Genomic DNA, 19,046 nt, shown 5'->3' on the forward strand with positions numbered 1-19,046 from the left:
GTTTTGTTTCTCAACCTCTAGATAAAAATCTAGTCATTAGTTTGCAAGGGATCACTGATGGTCTGGGTTGGCAACTGACCTCCATCCAATTTCACCTGTCTTTGCTACTGTACTTGTGATCATTGGTTTTATCTTAAAACAAATAGCAAACTCACCATAACAAAAGTAAATTAAGTCTAATTTCAGTGCACAACATATTTGGCAGTTCAATGAATCTCATTGACCATGTAAAATAATTTGCTTTTATCTAAGAGACTCACAGATTTTAAACACTTCTTCCAAGTAATTTGTTTCTAGGGGGAAAAAAAATCATCTCCTATGATTATTTCCCATCTGATGTGAATTGATTTGAACCTGTCAGATCCTGCAACTGCTTGTTTTCTGAGCTTCTTTTTTTTTTTTTTTTTAATATAAGAAGTACCAGCAAGAAGAGAACCTACTTAAATGATCTAAAAAACCTTTAAAGCTCTACAAGTCTTATCTTTGCAATTCTTTTGGAAAACTGAGTCACAGAAATAAGAGAGATTATTATTTACTATGAAGCATAGTCACATCTGAGTTATTTTAGGCATGAGATACTTTCCTGTTTAACAAAAAACTTAACATTCTATCTTGTTAACTAATTCTACTATTTGGTTGGCTCCATGGCCAAGAAAATTTGCATCTTCTTATAACATTGGTTAGAGTGCATTACTCTGATAAGAGCCTCTGCTTTCTGGAAAATGAAAGCCATTCAGTCATGTCCAACTGTTTGAGAACCCATGGACTATAGCCCTCCAGGCTCCTCTGACCATGGAATTCTCCAGGCAAAAATACTGAAGTGGGTTGTCATTTCCTCCTCCAGGGGCTCTTCCCAATCCAAAGAGCGAACCAACATCTCTTGCGGCTCTGGGATTGGCAGGCAGATTCTTTACCATTGAGTCACCTGGGAAGCCTCTAGTGTCTCTGAAGTGAAGTGAAGTCACTCAGTCACGTCCGACTATTTGCGACCCCATGGACACCAGGCTCCTCCATCCATGGGATTTTCTAGGCAAGAGTACTGGAGTGGGTTGCCACTTCCTTCTCCAGGGAATCTTCCCGATCCAGGGATCAAACCCAGGTCTTCTGTATTGTAGACAGACGCTTTACCATCTGAGCCACCAGTCTGGCAGGGAGAAAAACCAATCCAAGAACCACTGGTGTATACCAAAGGAAAATACATTATTCAAAAGAGGATAACTTGAATGAGGTGATCTCTACCTTACAAAAAGAAGTATCCAGGATTTCTTTCAAGGGTGAACTTTTCCAATTAAATAACTATTATTAGTTAAGGAAGGTATATATACCTACAAGCTTCAGTATCTGAACTTTTAAACTGAGCTTGTTAGAAGGGAATCCCTCTTCCACCTTGAAAGTATTCTCCTGGTCTATGGCTCTAAGTGCTTTATAGTCAGTAGCTGCTTGAGAAAACAGGAATGAAAAGTCAAAACATAAAGCATTAATATTGGAAATCATGATAAACCTATGAGAAATTAAGAAGAAACATCCAAGTGGTGCTAGTGGTAAAGAATCTGCCTGCCAATACAGGAGATACAAGAGATCTGGGTTTGATCCCTGGGTTGGGAAGATTCCCTGGAGAAGGAAATGACAACCCACTCCAGTATTCTTGCTTGAACAATTTCAAGGACAGAGGAGCCTGGTGGGATACAGTTTATGGGTCACAAAGAGTCGGACAGGACTGAGCAAGCACAAGTGTGTGTGTGCACACACACATATGCACATTTCTGACATGAGCTATGCCATTAGAAAATGTGACTATTTTACGGAATGACCATCATTACAAATAAATGCTGGAAAGGATGTGGAGAAAAGGGAACCTCCTACACTGTTGGTGGGAATATAAATTGATACAGTCACTAGTATGGAAAACACTATAGGGGTTCCTCAAAAATCTAAAAACAGTATTACCATATGATGGTGCTATGGTACCACAGCATATGGTACCTAATAGTACCATATGATGGAGAAGACTCTTGAGAGTCCCTTGGACAGCAAGATCAAACCAGTCAATCTAAAGGAAATCAACCCTGAATATTCATTGAAAGGACTGATGCTGAGGCCGCAGCTCCAAAACTCTGGCCACCTGATGCAAAGGGCTGACTCATTAAAAAAGACCCTAATGCTGTGGCAAAGACTGAAGGCATAAGGAGAAGGTGGTGACACAGAATGAGATGGTTGGATGGCATCATTGACTCAATGGACATAAGCCTGAGCAAACTCCAGGAGAGAGTGAAGGACAGGGCAGCCTAGCATGCTGCAGTCCATGCTGGGGTCGCAAAGAGTGGGACATGGCTGAGTGAATGAACAATAACCAGCAATCCCATTCCTGGGCATATATCCAGAGAAAACTCTAATTAAAAAAGATACAGGCACACCTAGCAACAAGAGTCACATTAGCCAAGACATAGAAACTATCTAAATGTTCATCAACAGATGAATGGACAAAAAAGATGTTGTATATATACACAATGGACCACTATTCAGCCAGGAAAAGAACAAAACGATGCCATTTGTAGCAACATGGATACACTTACCATACTAAGTGAAGTAAGCCAGAAAGAGAAAGACAAATACTACATGATATCACTTATATGTGGAGTCTGAAATTTGACAGAAATGAACCTATCCACAAAACAGAAACAGACTCACAGATGTAAAGAACAGACTTATGTTTGCCAAGAGGAAGGGGAAGTAGGGAAGGGATGGAATGGAAGTTTGAGGTTAGCAGATATAAGCTATTACATATAGGATGGATAAACAACAACGTCCTACTGTATGGCACAGAGAACCATATTCAATATCCTATGAAAAACCATAAGAGAAAAGAATTTCAAAAACAGATTGTGTGTGTGTGTGTATATATCTTTATCTATATATAGATATATAAGTGATTCACTTTTCTGTGCAGCAGAAATGAACACACTGTAAATCAACTATATTGCAATTAAAGAATACATATTCTTTAACTGAATATACATTTACATATATATACATATATATAAACAAAATGTGACTGTTTTAAAAAATGATTTCAGCTGGGATTTTGTCATTTTTTTTCACTAAATAATTATTTAAAATCAGGAAATAAAGGGAATTCCCTGGTTGTCCAGTGGTTAGGACTCAGTGCTTTCACCACCTGGGCTGGGTGCAATCCCTGGTCTGGGAAGTAAGATCCCATAAACCAAGCAGTAAAAGCACCATCACCCCCCCTTCCCACACCAAATTAAAATTTTAAAAGTACATTTAAGTCTGGAACAGTGCTGTCCAGAAGAAATATAATACAAGTCACAAGTATAATTTAAAATTTTCTAAAAACCACATTCAGTTCAGTTCAGTTCAGTTGCTCAGTCATGTCTGACTCTTTGCGACCCCATGGACTGCAGCACTCCAGGCCTCCCTGTCCATTACCAACTCCCAGGGTTTACTCAAACTCATGTCCGCTGAGTCGGTGATGCCTTCCAACCATCTCATCCTCTGTCATCCCCTTCTCCTCCCACCTTCAATCTTTCCCAGCATCAGGGTCTTTTCCAATGAGTCAGTTCTTTGCATGAGGTGGCCAAAGTATTGGAGTTTCAGCGTCAACATCAGTCTTTCCAATGAACACCCAGGACTGATCTCCTTTAGGATGGACTGGCTGGATCTCCTTGCAGTCCAAGGGACTCTCAAGAGTCTTTTCCAATACCATAGTTCAAAAGCATCAATTCTTCGGTGCTCAGCTTTCTTAATAGTCCAACTTTCACATCCATACCACATAACCACATTAACAAAGTACAAAAAGAACAGGTCAAATTAACTTTAATAATATATTTTTACTTAATACAGCATATTCAGAATATTATCATTTTCACATGACAATGTAATCAATGTAAAGTTATGAGATATTTTGTAATTTTTCATCCTAATTCTTAAAATGTAGCACTTACACTTCCAGCACATTTCAATATGGAGAGAATTCCCATGCTCACTAGCCAGCCATATGTGGCCAGTGGCTATAATAGAGATAGCAAAGGATTAAAAAAAGGGCAAAAAGCAAGAACATTTCTCATCTTTGCCAGAGAATGAAGTGTTCCACATAAATAAATCAGCAGTGACTGAAGCTCACCTTTCCAAGCAAAGTTTCTCCTTTTATTCATTATTGACATCTTTCTAAAGCATGAAACAAACTACAATCCTTTTTAAACAAAGGATTATAAAAAGTACACTGATTTTTGGCTTGATAAGGGCTCACTAATATTACCGGTTTTATATTCTGACAGTTAGCTCTTCTGTGTTCTTTTCAGACATCACTCCCCCACTAGAAACCAGGTGATAAATGGAAAACTGTCCTCTCAAATCTGCTCAGCTATGGGGATGCCTATGAAATGCTACTTCTGGATCATCCCTGCACTGGGGTCTGGCGGTCACCCCACCTAAAACGTCGTGTCGGGGATCTCATATGGAAAGAAGTCCATGTACAAAATTTCTCTTCAGTATATCCATCGTCCCTCCCAACCCCTTGTAAATCCTCATGTTAGCAAGTCTCCATCTACTGCCTACTGTCTCTGTTTTCACCCTCTATTCCCATTTCATCTCTCTGTTTCCATTTCATCTATAAGTTCTAACAGTAGATTAGAGCATGTGAATACATGCTTGAGTTTGCCATGGAGAGTCACCATTCACTGCCTGCCCTCTCTTGAACTAGTGTAACTACTAATAGGAGCCCAATCTTTCTCAAATCCATCCCAGTTTGGACAATGACACTGCTACCCCATCTAATAGTTCTATCCCTAAATCTCAGGCCAGTAGACTGCAATGATCAACCCTGCCTATAGATAAAAGGCATATGAAATACTCTTAAAAAAATTTCACTTTAATTAATAAATATTTCTTTAAAATAAAGAATATTCTTTATTTCTAACATATTAAACCTTTCTCTTCAGTTACTCTGTCCCTTTTACATGATCTACTTCTCTTGTTAGCCTGCAATTCAAACTGTAACTTGTTAGATCTTAAAGTCTCTACTGTTTAAAAAAAAACACCTGATCCATTTATTGCAATCAACACGTTCCTGAAGAATTCTTGTCTTTGCTCCCTAATACCTTGCAAGCTGCCTTATATCTTTACCTGTTACTGGCCACACCCCAGCAAAACATTTATAATCCCCAAAGGCTTTATAATGAAACAGAGTTTCACAACCATGCTCTCACATGCCCTGTCAATAATGATGATAATACTTGATTTTTCCCAGAAACAGAGCCACGGTAAGACACATCAGTACATGCTGATAATTACAAGGGTACAAAAAGGGAACAGAAAACATAAGCAGCCTTAGCATCACAGAACAGAGGGGCAAAGGCAGCCACTAATAGCAACACCCACTTCTACTGTCCCTACCAACTGTTGCTTCTGATGCATCGAGTGTTTAGCAAACATTATTTAATCTTCACAATGACTCTGGGATGTTTCATTCTTAAACCCCATTATACTGCTGAAGAAAAAAAAAACAACTCATGTCTATTAACGGATGCTGAAGATCACAAAAGCGTATGAGTGTACCCTGAGGCAGAGATGAGATCTGACGCCGTGTTTGTCTATATGAAACCTGTGTTCTTCCTACAGATCATGCAGCCTCAGCAATCAAACTCAGGGCTACAGACAGTGTGAAAAAGGGAACTTTTAATTTATGAATGTACAGTATTTCAGAGTCCATGTCTCATTCTGGGTAAGAAATATGTTTGCACTTTGCTGAACCAAGTGGTGAGAAGGAGAAGGAATACTCATGACAGTTTAGTTCTTTACCATTAAGATTCAGTCAAATCCTCAGTTTCCTCAACCCTGCTGATTTTAGTTTCATAAATTTCCTTTCGTTAGTCTTTTTTAAAAAAATTATTAATTTATTTTAATTGGAAGCTAATTATTTTACAATATTATAGTGGTTTTTGCCATACATTGACATGAATCAGCCATGGGTGTCCATGTGTTCCCCATCTTGAAGCCCCTCCCACCTCCTTCCCCATCCAACTAATTTTATTTCAACCTTGTTACTAAATAAATTTAGGTTGTCATATTTTCTCTCAGAACTTTCAAGGTAATGTTCTATTGACTTCTGTCTTCTACTGATATTCTAATAAATTAGCTGTAACAGCTTGTAAATTACATGAGTAAATTAGCTGTCAATTTACCGGTTTCTCAGTGACTCTGTCTCTCTCTGGCTGTTTTTCATATCTTCTCATTGTCTTGGTGTTCTTCAATTTGACTACAAAGAGAATATGTGTAGATTCCTTTTTATTTATCTTGATCAGGATTTGGTGAATTTGCTATCTCTGATATTTGTGATTTATCAATTCTGGAAAGTTCTCAGCCATTCAGATGCCTCTTCCTCATTCTCACTACTACTTCCTTCTGGAAATCTGATTATAAGTGTTAGATCTTATTACTGTATTCCCTGTGGCTCTTGAATGTTTTTCTATCATTTTGTTTCTCTGTATCACATCCTGTCCAATTTCTGCTGCTCAATTTTATAGTTCATTGGACTGTTGTATGTCTAATCTCTCACTATTTATGTTATGCACTTTTTTATTTCATCAGCTTGATTTTTCATTTCCAAAGATTCTATTTTTTTCAATACTACACAATTACTAGTCTCCTTCATTATGTTATTAATTTATTCTTATTTTCCTAATCACATCAGACAAAGTTATTTATTCTGTATACAAATATTAAAGTCCAAGAGGTGAAATTCTGCCTTTATTTCTGCTGACTTGTTTCCTCAAGCATTAATTTTTCACTGTACACTAATAACTGCTGCTCTATACCTGTGGCAATTTTGAGGGTTTTAGATTGAAAGTTTTTCCACCACTAAAAAGGTATCTATAAATCTGCAAAGCAGCCTGGGAAACCAATAATGGGAGACCATTTTACTTCTTGGTTTGAGGTTTCTAAGACTACATAGGTGGTATATATTTGAATGCCCAACTCATATATGGGTAAGACTGTGGCTACAAATTCTCAAAGGAAACTTCTCTTTCCTCTCCCCCATCACCTCATAAACAAGGTCAAGGCAGACTATCCTGACATCTCCCTTTGTTGTTGGACAGATTTTTCCGTTAAGCATTCACATTTCACTGATTATACAGACTTCAGGAGCCAAGCCACAGGCAGGGATCTCAGTTCTAATTCCTTCTCTTTACCGACCCAAGATCTGATTTTTCTTTTCCTATGTGACCATTAAAATTCCTGTGTGGCTCTAAGTTCAAGTATCTGATAAGTGTTTTCTGAAAGTGAAGGTATGAGAGCTAGCTTATCACTTTGAATTGTTCCACCTACTTTTTTCCCCTTAACCTGGCAACTTCCCTGTGGAATCTGCTCATTTTAAACAGCGTCTGCTGTATTTGGTGAATCATTTTGAAGGTTCTCTGTCTTTCATTTCCAGGCAGGCAGGAAGGAAATCCTGAGTCCTTTCATTTGTTTCATGCCTATGACACAGAAGCCTAAGGAGCTGGGACACTTTCTGACCATCCTGAATGGTAGTACAGAGAAGCAAGTGACCTTTAGTACCAGACGGTGTAAACAAGACATGTAATATTTAGGGTGAAGTAAAGTTAGCCATTTAGAAATTTTAGTTAAGAACGTGTTCCCTGATGGCAGTGATCTGGTGAGCTCTGGAGCAATTAAGAAAATAAAGGTATTTGTTTACAAAGGTAACCTGGTTTGGAAGAACTGTCGGACACTAAAGTTCAAACTAATTTGCTTTTGGTGTACTGGAAGACCTCGTCTACTGTGCATTGCTTTATCCACTTTGCAGATATAGCGTTCCTAAAAAATTGAAGGCTTGTGGCAACCCTGCATAGACCAGGTCTACTGGGGCCATTTTTCCAACAGCATTTGCTCACTTAGGTTTCTGGGTCACATTTTGGTAATTCTGGCAATATTTCAAATTTTTTTCATCATTATTATATTTGTTATGGTGATCTGTGATCAGTGATCTGATGTTACCACTGTAATTATCTGGGGGCACCATGAACTGCACACCCATGTAAGACTGCAAATTTAATCTATAAATGTGTATGATTTGACTGTTCCATGGACTGGCCATTTCCCTCTCTCTTCCTCTCCTTGGGTGTCTCTATTCCCTGAGACACAGCAATTTGATATTAGGCCCATGAACATAACCCTACAATGGCCTTGAAGTGTTCAAGTGAAAGGATGAGTTCCACGACTCTCACTTTAAATCAAAAGCTAGAAATGACTAGGCTTAGTGAGGAAGGCATGTCGAAAGACAAGACAGGCTGAAAGCTAAGTTTTCTATATCAAACAGTATGGAGATACACAAGATTCATGCTCTTTTCATGCCTGCTAACACAACATCTAGGCTTCTCTTGTGGCTCAGTGGTAAAGAAAGTGCCTGCCAAGCAAAAGACACAGGTCTATCCTTGGGACAGGAAGATCCTCTGAGGAAGGCAATTTCCTCCAGTATTCTTGCCTGGAGAATTCCATGGGCAGAGGAGCCTGGTGGGCTACAGTCCATGGTGTCACAAAAGAGTCAAGACACGAGTGAGTGACTAAACAACAATAACACAACATCGATTCTGTGGCCTGTGGATCAAAGAGTCATTTTGACTTTCAAGTCTTATTTAAGAAATATATTTTATAAGGCTATATAGCTGCCATAGATAGTGAGTCTTCTGATGGATCTTGGCAAAGTCAACTGAAAACCTTCTGGAAAAGAGTAACTTTCTAGATGCCACCAAAAACTTTCATGATTCATGGGAAGAGGCCAAAATACAAACTTTCAGAGGAGTCTGGAAGAAGTTGATTCTAACCCTCACAGATAACTCTGAGGGGTTCAAGACTATGGTGGAGTAAGTAACTGCAGATGTGGTAGACATAAGAAAAGAACTAGAATTAGAAGTGAAACCTGAAAATGTGACTGAGTTGCTATAATTTCATCATAAAACTTGATAGATGAGGAGCTGATTCTTTTTCTTTAAATATAAATTTATTTTAATTGGAGGCTAATTACTTTACAATATTGTATTGGTTCTGCCATACATCAACATGAATCCGCCACAGGTGTACATGTGTTCACCATCCTGAAACCTCCTCCCACCTCCCTCCCCATACCATCCCTCTGGGTCATCCCAGTGCATCAGCCCCAGGCACCCTGTCTAATGCATTGAACCTGGACTGGCAATTCGTTTCACATATGATATTATACATGTTTCAATGCCATTCTCCAAAATCATCCCACCCTTGCCCTCTCCCCCAGAGTCCAAAAGACTGTTATATACATCTGTGTCTCTTTTGCTGTCTCGCACACAGGGTTATCGTTACCATCTTTCTAAATCCCATATATATGTATTAGTACACTGTATTGGTGTTTTTCTTTCTGGCTTACTTCACTCTGTATAATAGGCTCCAGTTTCATCCACCTCATTAGAACTGATTCAAATGTATTCTTTTTAATGGCTGAGTAATACTCCATTGTGTATATGTACCACAGCTTTCTTATCCATTTGTCTGCTGATGGACATCTAGGTTGCTTCCATGTTCTGGCTATTATAAACAGTGCTGTGATGAACACTGGGGTACACGTGTCTCTTTCAATTCTGGTTTCCTCAGTGTGTATGCCCAGCAGTGGGATTGCTGGGTCATAAGGCAGTTCTATTTCCAGTTTTTTAAGGAATCTCCACACTGTTCTCCACAGTGGCTGTACTAGTTTGCATTCCCACCAACAGTGTAAGAGGGTTCCCTTTTCTTCGTACCCCCTCCAGCATTTATTGCTTGTAGGCTTTTAGATAGCAGCCATTCTGACTGGCATGAAATGGTACCTCATTGAGGTTTGATTTGCATTTCTCTGCTAATGAGTGATGTTGAACATTTTTTCATGTGTTTGTTAGCCATCTGTATGTCTTCTTTGGAGAAATGTCTGTTTAGTTCTTTGACCCATTTTTTGATTGGGTCGTTTATTTTTCTGGAATTGAGCTGCAGGAGTTACTTGTATATTTTTGAGATTAGTTCTTTGTCAGTTGCTTCATTTGCTATTATTTTCTCCCATTCTGAAGGCTGTCTTTTCACCTTGCTTATAGTTTCCTTTGCTGTGCAGAAGCTTTTAATTTTAATTAGGTCCCATTTGCTTATTTTTGCTTTTATTTCCAATATTCTGGGAGGTAGGTCATAGAGGATCCGGCTGTGATTTATGTCAGAGAGTGTTTTGTCTATGTTTTCTTCTAGGAGTTTTATAGTTTCTGGTCTTACGTTTAGATCTTTAATCCATTTTGAGTTTATTTTTGTGTATGGTGTTCAAAAGTGTTCTAGTTTCATTCTTTTACAAGTGGTTGACCAGTTTTCCCAGCACCACTTGTTAAAGAGATTGTCTTTTCTCTGTTGTATATGCTTGCCTCCTTTGTCAAAGATAAGGTGTCCATAGGTGCGTGGATTTATCTCTGGGCTTTCTATTTTGTTCCATTGATCTATATTTCTGTCTTTGTGCCAGTACCATACTGTCTTGATGACTGTGGCTTTGCAGTAGAGCCTGAAGTCAGGCAGGTTGATTCCTCCAGTTCCATTCTTCTTTCTCAAGATTGCTTTGGCTATTCGAGGTTTTTTGTATTTCCATACAAATTGTGAAATTATTTGTTCTACCTCTGTGAAAAATACCGTTGGTAGCTTGATAGGGATTGCACTGAATCTATAGATTGCTTTGGGTAGTATACTCACTTTCACTGTATTGATTCTTCTGATCCATGAACATGGTATATTTCTCCATCTATTTGTGTCCTCTTTGATTTCTTTCACCAGTGTTTTATAGTTTTCTATATATAGGTCTTTTGATTCTTTAGGTAGGTATATTCCTAAGTATTTCATTCTTCTCGTTGCAATGGTGACTGGAATTGTTTCCTTAATTTCTCTATTTTCTCATTATTAGTGTATAGGAATGCAAGGGATTTCTGTGTGTTGATTTTATATCCTGCAACTTTACTATATTCATTGATTAGCTCTAGTAATTTTCTGGTGGAGTCTTTAGGGTTTTCTATGTAGAGGATCATGTCTTCTGCAAACAGTGAGCGTTTTACTTCTGCTTTTCCAACTTAGATTCCTTTTATTTCTTTTTCTGCTCTGATTGCTATGGCCAAAACTTCCAAAACTATGTTGAATAGTAGTGGTGAGAGTGGGCACCCTTGTCTTGTTCCTGACTTTAGGGGAAATGCTTTCAATTTTTCACCATGGAGGATAATGTTTGCTGAGGATAATGTTTATCATATATAGCTTTTATTATTTTGAGGTATGTTCCTTCTATTCCTGCTTTCTGGAGGTTTTTTTTTTTTTATCATAAATGGATTTTGAATTTTGTCAAAGGCTTTCTCTGCATCTATTGAGACAATCATATGGCTTTTATTTTTCAATTTGTTAATGTGGTGTATTACATTGACTGATTTGTGGATATTGAAGAATCCTTTCATCGCTGGGATAAAGCCCACTTGGTCATGGTGTATGATCTTTTTAATGTGTTGCTGGATTCTGATTGCTAGAATTTTGTTAAGGAGTTTTGCATCTATGTTCATCAGTGATATTGGCCTGCAGTTTTCTTTTTTTGTGTGGCATCTTTGTCAGGATTTGGTATTAGGGTGATGGTGGCCTCATAGAATGAGTTTGGAAGTTTACCTTCCTCTGCAATTTTCTGGAAGAGTTTGAGTAGGATAGGTGTTATCTCTTCTCTAAATTTTTGGTAGAATTCAGCTGTGAAGCCATCTGGACCTGGGCTTTTGTTTGCTGGAAGATTTCTGATTACAGTTTCAATTTCCGTGCTTGTGATGGGTCTGTTAAGATTTTCTATTTCTTCCTGGTCCAGTTTTGGAAAGTTGTACTTTTCTAAGAATTTGTCCATTTCTTCCACGTTGTCCATTTTATTGGCATATAATTGCTGATAGTAGTCTCTTATGATCCTTTGTATTTCTGTGTTGTCTGTTGTGATCTCTCCATTTTCATTCCTAATTTTATTGATTTGATTTTTCTCCCTTTGTTTCTTGATGAGTCTGGCTAAAAGTTTGTCAATTTTATTTATCCTCTCAAAGAACCAGCTTTGGCTTTGTTAATTTTTGTTATGGTCTCTTTTGTTTCTTTTGCATTTATTTCTGCCCTAATTTTTAAGATTTCTTTCCTTCTACTAACCCTGGGGTTCTTCATTTCTTCCTTTTCTAGTTGCTTTAGGTGTAGAGTTAGGTTATTTATTTGACTTTTTTCTTGTTTCTTGAGGTATGCTTGTATTCCTGTGAACCTTCCCCTTAGCACTGCTTTTACAGTGTCCCACAGGTTTTGGGTTGTTGTGTTTTCATTCTCATTCATTTCTATGCATATTTTGACTTCTTTTTTGATTTCTTCTGTGATTTGTTGGTTATTCAGCAGCGTGTTGTTCAGCCTCCATATGTTGGAATTTTTAATAGTTTTTCTCCTATAATTGAGATCTAATCTTACTGCATTGTGGTCAGAAAAGACACTTGGAATGATTTTAATTTTTTTGAATTTACCAAGGCTAGATTTATGGCCCAGGATGTGTTCTATCCTGGAGAAGGTTCTGTGTGAACTTGAGAAAAAGGTGAAATTCATTGTTTTGGGGTGAAATGTCCTATAGATATCAATAGGTCTAACTAGTCTATTGTATCATTTAAAGTTTGTGTTTCCTTGTTAATTTTTTGTTTAGTTGACCTATCCATAGGTGTGAGTGGGGTATTAAAGTCTCCCACTATTATTGTGCTATTGTTAATTTCCCCTTTCATACTTGTTAGCATTTGTCTTACATATTGTGGTGCTCCTATGTTGGGTCCATATATATTTATAATTGTTATATCTTCTTCTTGGATTGATCCTTTGATCATTATGTAGTGTCTATCTTTGTTTCTTTTCACAGCCTTTGTTTTAAAGTCTATTTTATCTGATATGAGTATTGCTCCTCCTGCTTTCTTTTGGTCTCTATTTGTGTGGAATATCTTTTTCCGGTCCTTCACTTTCAGTCTGTATGTGTCCCTTGTTTTGAGGTGGGTCTCTTGTAGACAACATATATAGGGGTCTTGTTTTTGTATCCATTCAGCCAGTCTTTGTCTTTTGTTTAGGGCATTCAACCCATTTACGTTTAAGGTAATTATTGACAAGTATCATCCTGTTGCCATTTACTTTATTGTTTTAGGTTTGAGTTTATACTCCCCTTTTGTGTTTCCTGTCTAGAGAAGATCCTTTAGCATTTGTTGGAGAGCTGGTTTGGTGGTGCTGAATTCTCTCAGCTTTTGCTTGTCTGTAAAGATTTTGATTTCTCCTTCATATTTGAATGAGATCCTTGCTGGGTACAGTAATCTGGGCTGTAGGTATTTTCTTTCATCACTTTAAGTATGTTCTGCCATTTCCTCCTGGCCTGAAGAGTTTCTACTGAAAGATCAGCTGTTATCCTTATGGGAATCCCCTTGTGTGTTATTTGTTGTTTTTCCTTTGTTGCTTTTAATATTTGTTCTTTGTGTTTGATCTTTGTTAATTTGATTAATATGTGTCTTGGGGTGTTTTCACCTTGGGTTTGTCCTGTTTGGGACTCTCTGGGTTTCTTGGACTTGGGTGATTATTTCCTTCCCCATTTTACGGAAGTTTTCAACTATTATCTCCTCAAGTATTTTCTCATGGTCTTTCTTTTTGTCTTTTTCTTCTGGGACTCCTATGATTCGGATGTTGGGGCATTTAACATTGTCCCAGAGGTCTCTGAGATTGTCCTCATTTCTTTTAATTCATTTTTCTTTTTTCCTCTGATTCATTTATTTCTACCATTCTATCTTCTACTTCACTAATCCTATCTTCTGCCTCTGTTATTCTACTATTTGTTCCCTCCAGAGTGTTTTTGATCTCATTTATTGCATTATTCAGGAGAAGGCAATGGCACCCCACTCCAGTACTCTTGCCTGGAGAATCCCGTGGATGGAGGAGCCTGGTGGGCTGCAGTCCACGGGGTCGCTAAGAGTCGGACATGACTGAGCGACTTCACTTTCACTTTTCACTTTCATGCATTGGAGAAGGAAATGGCAACCCACTCCAGTGTTCTTGCCTGGAGAATCCCAGGGACGGGGGAGCGATTTAGCAGCAGCAGCATTGCATTATTCATTATGTATTGACTCTTTTTTATTTCTTCTAGGTCTTTGTTAAACCCTTCTTGCATCTTCTCAATCCTTGTCTCCAGGCTATTTACCTGTGATTCCATTTTGTTTTCAAGATTTTGGATCATTTTCGCTATTATTATTTGGAATTCTTTATCAGGTAGATTCACTATCTCTTCCTCTTTTGTTTGGTTTGGTGGGCATTTATACTGTTCCTTTACCTGCTGGGTATTCCTCTGTCTCTTCATCTTGTTTATATTGCTGTTTGGGGTGGCCTCTGTATTCTGGCAGTTTGTGGAGTTCTCTTTATTGTGGAGTTTCCTAGGTGTGGGTGGGGTTGTACAGGTGGCTTGTCAAGTTTTCCTGGTTAGGGAAGCTTGTGTCGGTGTTCTGGTGGGTGGAGCTGGATTTCCTCTCTCTGGAGTGCAATGAAGCGTCCAGGATTGAGTTATGAGATGTAAATGTGTTTGGAGTGACTTTGGGCAGCCTGTATATTGAAGCTCAGGGCTATGTTCCTGTGTTGCTGGAGAATTTGCATGGTATGTCTTGCTCTGGAACTTGTTGGCCCTTGGGTGGTGCTTGGTTTCAGTGTAGGTATGGAAGCATTTGATGAGCTCCTGTCAATTAATGTTCCCTGGAGTCAGGAGTTCTCTGGTGTTCTCAGGATTTGGACTTAAGCCTCCTGCTTCTGGTTTTCAGTCTTATTTTTACAGTAGCCTCAAGACATCTCCATCTCCTTTCAAAGACAATGGGCTGCTTTTCTGAGTGCCTGCTGTCTTCTGCTGGCATTCCAAAGTTGTTTTGTGGAATTTACTCAGCGTTCAAATGTTCTTTTGATGAATTTGTGGGGGAGAAAGTGCTCTCCCTGTCCTATTCCTCCACCATCTTAGGACCGCCTCCTTGTAATGAGGAGTTGATTCTTATGGATAAGCTCAAAAGTGGTTTCCTGAGATGGAACCTACTCCCAGTGCAGATGCCTTGAACGTTGTTGAAATGACAACAAAGGATTTAGAACATTACATAAACTCAGTTGATAAAGTAGCAGCATCAGCATTTGAGAGGACTGACTTCCCTGGTGGGTCAGACGGTAAAGCGTCTGTCTACAATGTGGGAGACCCAGGTTCAATCCCTGGGTCAGGAAGATCCCCTGGAGAAGGAAATGGCAATCCACTCCAGTACTATTGCCTGGAAAATTCCATGGACAGAGGAGCTTGGTAGGCTACATACAGTCCATGGGGTCGCAAAGAGTTGGACACGACTGAGCGACTTCACTAGTGACTTTACTAGTGACTGATTTTGAAAGATGTTCTACTGTGGGTAAAATGCTATCAAATAGGTCTATATAATACAGAAAAATCATTCATGAAAGGAAGAATCAATCAATGTGGCAAATTCCTTTGTGGTCTTATCTTAAGAAACTCCACAGCTGACCCTAACTCTAGGAACCAACCACCACCCTGATAAGTCAGCAGTCATCAATATCAAGGCCAGACACTCCACCAGCAAAAAGATTAGAACTTGCTGAGGGTTCAGATGATGGTTGCTTTTTTTTCAGTAATAAAGTTGAAGGGAAAGAGCAAATTAGCCAAGATGGCATGGTCAGGCTCTCTCATCCCATGGCCTCTCACTCTTGCCCTACGATTTGTAAATGATTATGTAATAGCTGAGATCACTTTTAGCACTGCCCATGAGGTGCTCCCTTGGTCACGGGCTACCTTGTGTGGTACGCCTGTATGAGTTTCACCATGAAAGCCCTGGCTGATGCAGCACTGAGGCTACACTGGAATGACATCATGATTATGTTATTCAAGGTTATGTTATGGTTTTGTTATGGGTACGTTATGGTTATGTTGTGGCTGCTGCGATGGCTGCTGCATCAGCCAGGAGAGAGGTTGTGTTATGGCTGCTGTTCCAGCCAGGAGAGAATAAATGTGTCTGTACTTCTTATAGCTCCTTGAATCTCCTTCCAGCCTCGTAGCTTCTGCCTTGCCTACCCTGGGTTCAGCAAACAGTCAAACAGTATGAACAGAAGACAACTGGCATCATGAACAGGATGAGCAATACAAAAGTGTTTTTCAATTAAGGTATGCACATTGTTTTTGTAGACATACTGCTATTGCACACTTAATAGACTATAGTAGAGGGCAAATATAACTTTTATATGCACTAGGAAACCAAAAAATTCATGTGACCTTCTTTACTGTGGTATCTGCTTTACTGTGGAGGTCGGAAACTGAACTTGCAATACTTCTCAAGTCTGCCTATGTACATGTAATGCTTATTTGTTTTGTAGTAGTATTAGTAGAAAGAAAAAAGCCTTTTTGAGTATCTGTTACAATGCTATCATGCTGATTTACTCATATGAATTATTAGCCCTATCAATCTTTGCATAGATTAAAAAAAAACTCGAGGCTCAGTGATAAAAAGAGCCATCTTTATGGCACCATTAACAGGCCATGGAACAAGGGTTCAAATCTAGGTAGGTTGACACAGCCAATGGAAGCCTCCATCAATAAAGCCTGGAAATACAAAACTCACTTAACTACATAAATAGTAGCAGAGTCAGGTCAAACAAGCCAATTTACTCCTACTTTGGATGTCAAAATCAAGAGTTGTTCAAAATAAATGACTCCATTCCATCTACAGTAAAGGACTTACACAAAGTGCTTCTGCTACTCTTACTGCCTGTTGAAACCTTTGCAAAGGCACTTCTTTGCAAAAGAAGCTTAGGAGTAAAGAGATGCTTTCCAACACTGTGCTGATTGCAGAGTGGCAGTTGTCAAGGTAAAGGCAAGAAATGGGTTTTTTTTTTAAAAGTACTTTAAAATCAGAATATAGGTTGTCTATGATAAATAGTCAAGGAATGGGAGATAAAGATGGGAAGGAAAATTTCACTGTATAACTTTTTATATTTTCTGATTTTTGAGTCACGGGAATATAGTTACATATTCAAACAATTACACTCTAGGAAACTAGTCTAAAAGTCAACTCTAATCAAGTGTTCAAGCTACTGTATGTAACGAGACTAGTTACATAGTCTTGTAACAAAAGACTAACAAAACCCGAGTAAACAAAGTCCTTTCACTTCAATTATGTTTATTCCCCACACTATGAAAGTTCTCTCAAAACAGTCAAATTTTTCAGGTAAAGTCACTGTTCCGTTCTAAATAACTTAAGAAAAACCTTTATAGTGGCTGGACTAGGAGGCCAGTGAAATGAGAATGATTTAGTCATTTATTTAAATCTATTTGCTGAAATCCCTCTAAAAGATAGTCCACCTGTGTCGAACATCAATGCCAGTTTATCCCTGGATCCACGTACCTTTAGGAAAAGCAGGTTTCATGGCCATCCTGCCCACCAGGCATTCTTTTAGCATGGATTCATAGTTGACCCAACGATGAACCTGGCGTGGGAGAAAAGTAATATAAAAGCAACATGACTCCAACTCCATGAGATGCTACCATTTTTTTTCTGATCAAAACTAGACATTCTTACACTGCTCTGAAAAACTAAAAAGCAGATTCAATTAGCCAACAAGGGAGGGACAGAATGAGAGCATATGCAGGGATGGTTTAGAAAAATGTTCTCCAAGTGTCGTCGGTAGACCTCTGGAGAATCCCGATGCCCAGATACCCATAAGGTCTTGACTAGTGTCAATACTGGGTTGGTTACAATGTTCATTTGGGTTTTTCCATAATGTCTTATGGGAAAACCTGAATGAACTTTTTGGCCAATTCAGTAACACTAAGATGTTATTTACCTTTTTCACTGTGTTAACATCTGCAACAGTTTTTGAAAAAGCAATGTGGGTAAAACTGCATCTTAGCATATAGCAAGGCAGTGGCCTCAACCATGATATTCTTCACCACCACAGACTCATGGGGGTGGAGGGACTTGGTTTCATTTGAGAATATCCTTCCTGAGGTAGGGAAAAAAAAACATTCTTAAACCTGAACCCTTGGTTTCAGGACTTTTTTTATACGCTGTGTGACAAATGGGAAGTTCTCAAAAACACTTATGCTGCTAAGTAAGATGGTTTCCCTGAGGAAAAACATTTAGGCAATTGTTTGATTTGCATATCAAACTGTTTTTTCTTGAAAGGATGTTTATACGTAAAAGAAAATGCATGACTTATAAACTAGTTACTCGGACTTGGGTATCTAATAGACATTTTCTTCAAAATGAACAGAGTGAAATTGTCATCTCAAGGAAAACAACTAACAGTATTTGTTGCCAGACTTAAAAATGGGAATTAAATTTAAACAATCTTTCTGGAGGACATATTCTCAATATACACTAAAAATCTTAAAATACGCAACTCTTCTATTTAGTAATTCCGGAATTTACCTGGGAAAATATTTACATATACAGAAATATCCAGGCACCAGGACACTCATCATAGCACTATTTATATTAGCAAAATATTGGGAACAACCTAAAAGACCAATTGTAAAAGATCATAACAGAAAATCATAATATATTATTCAATAAATGCTATATAATAATTAAAATAATCAGGTCAAATAATACCGTCATCAGAATCTTTATGTACGTTTCCTGAATATATAAATTTACACTAAAATAGAAAATATGTAAAAAATATATATGTAATTATAAATGGGCAATCACTAATAGAAATTTAAATTTTATTTACCAAATATTTTAAAATAGAAAATATGTAAAAAATATATATGTAATTATAAATGGGCAATCACTAATAGAAATTTAAATTTTATTTACCAAATATTTATAGAGTATCCAGTTATGTGTAAAGTACCATCTCTGGGGCTATGTAGAATTTTAACAGATAGATGAAGGAAAAAGATATTCAAAGAGGCAAAGGTACAGGATTTGTCAAAGCTAGCGATTCGCTCAAAGCACTTCAGTTTGCTCAAAGCA

At 38.1% G+C, this 19,046-nt stretch overlaps 1 protein-coding gene across 3 annotated transcripts in view; it reads right to left on the minus strand.

The window, feature by feature from the left end:
• LOC113898403 (cytochrome b5 reductase 4) overlaps positions 1-19,046 on the minus strand; it is a 115,197-nt gene that overhangs the window by 56,235 nt on the left and 39,916 nt on the right. For all 3 annotated transcript variants that reach the window (XM_027551475.1, XM_027551477.1, XM_027551474.1), the window contains exon 4: positions 17,469-17,550. In XM_027551475.1, coding sequence (XP_027407276.1) covers positions 17,469-17,550 — 82 coding nt within the window. The remainder of the gene's footprint in view (positions 1-17,468; positions 17,551-19,046) is intronic.

Source organism: Bos indicus x Bos taurus, chromosome 9 (assembly GCF_003369695.1).
Source record: "Bos indicus x Bos taurus breed Angus x Brahman F1 hybrid chromosome 9, Bos_hybrid_MaternalHap_v2.0, whole genome shotgun sequence".
Taxonomy (NCBI): Eukaryota; Metazoa; Chordata; class Mammalia; order Artiodactyla; family Bovidae; genus Bos; species Bos indicus x Bos taurus.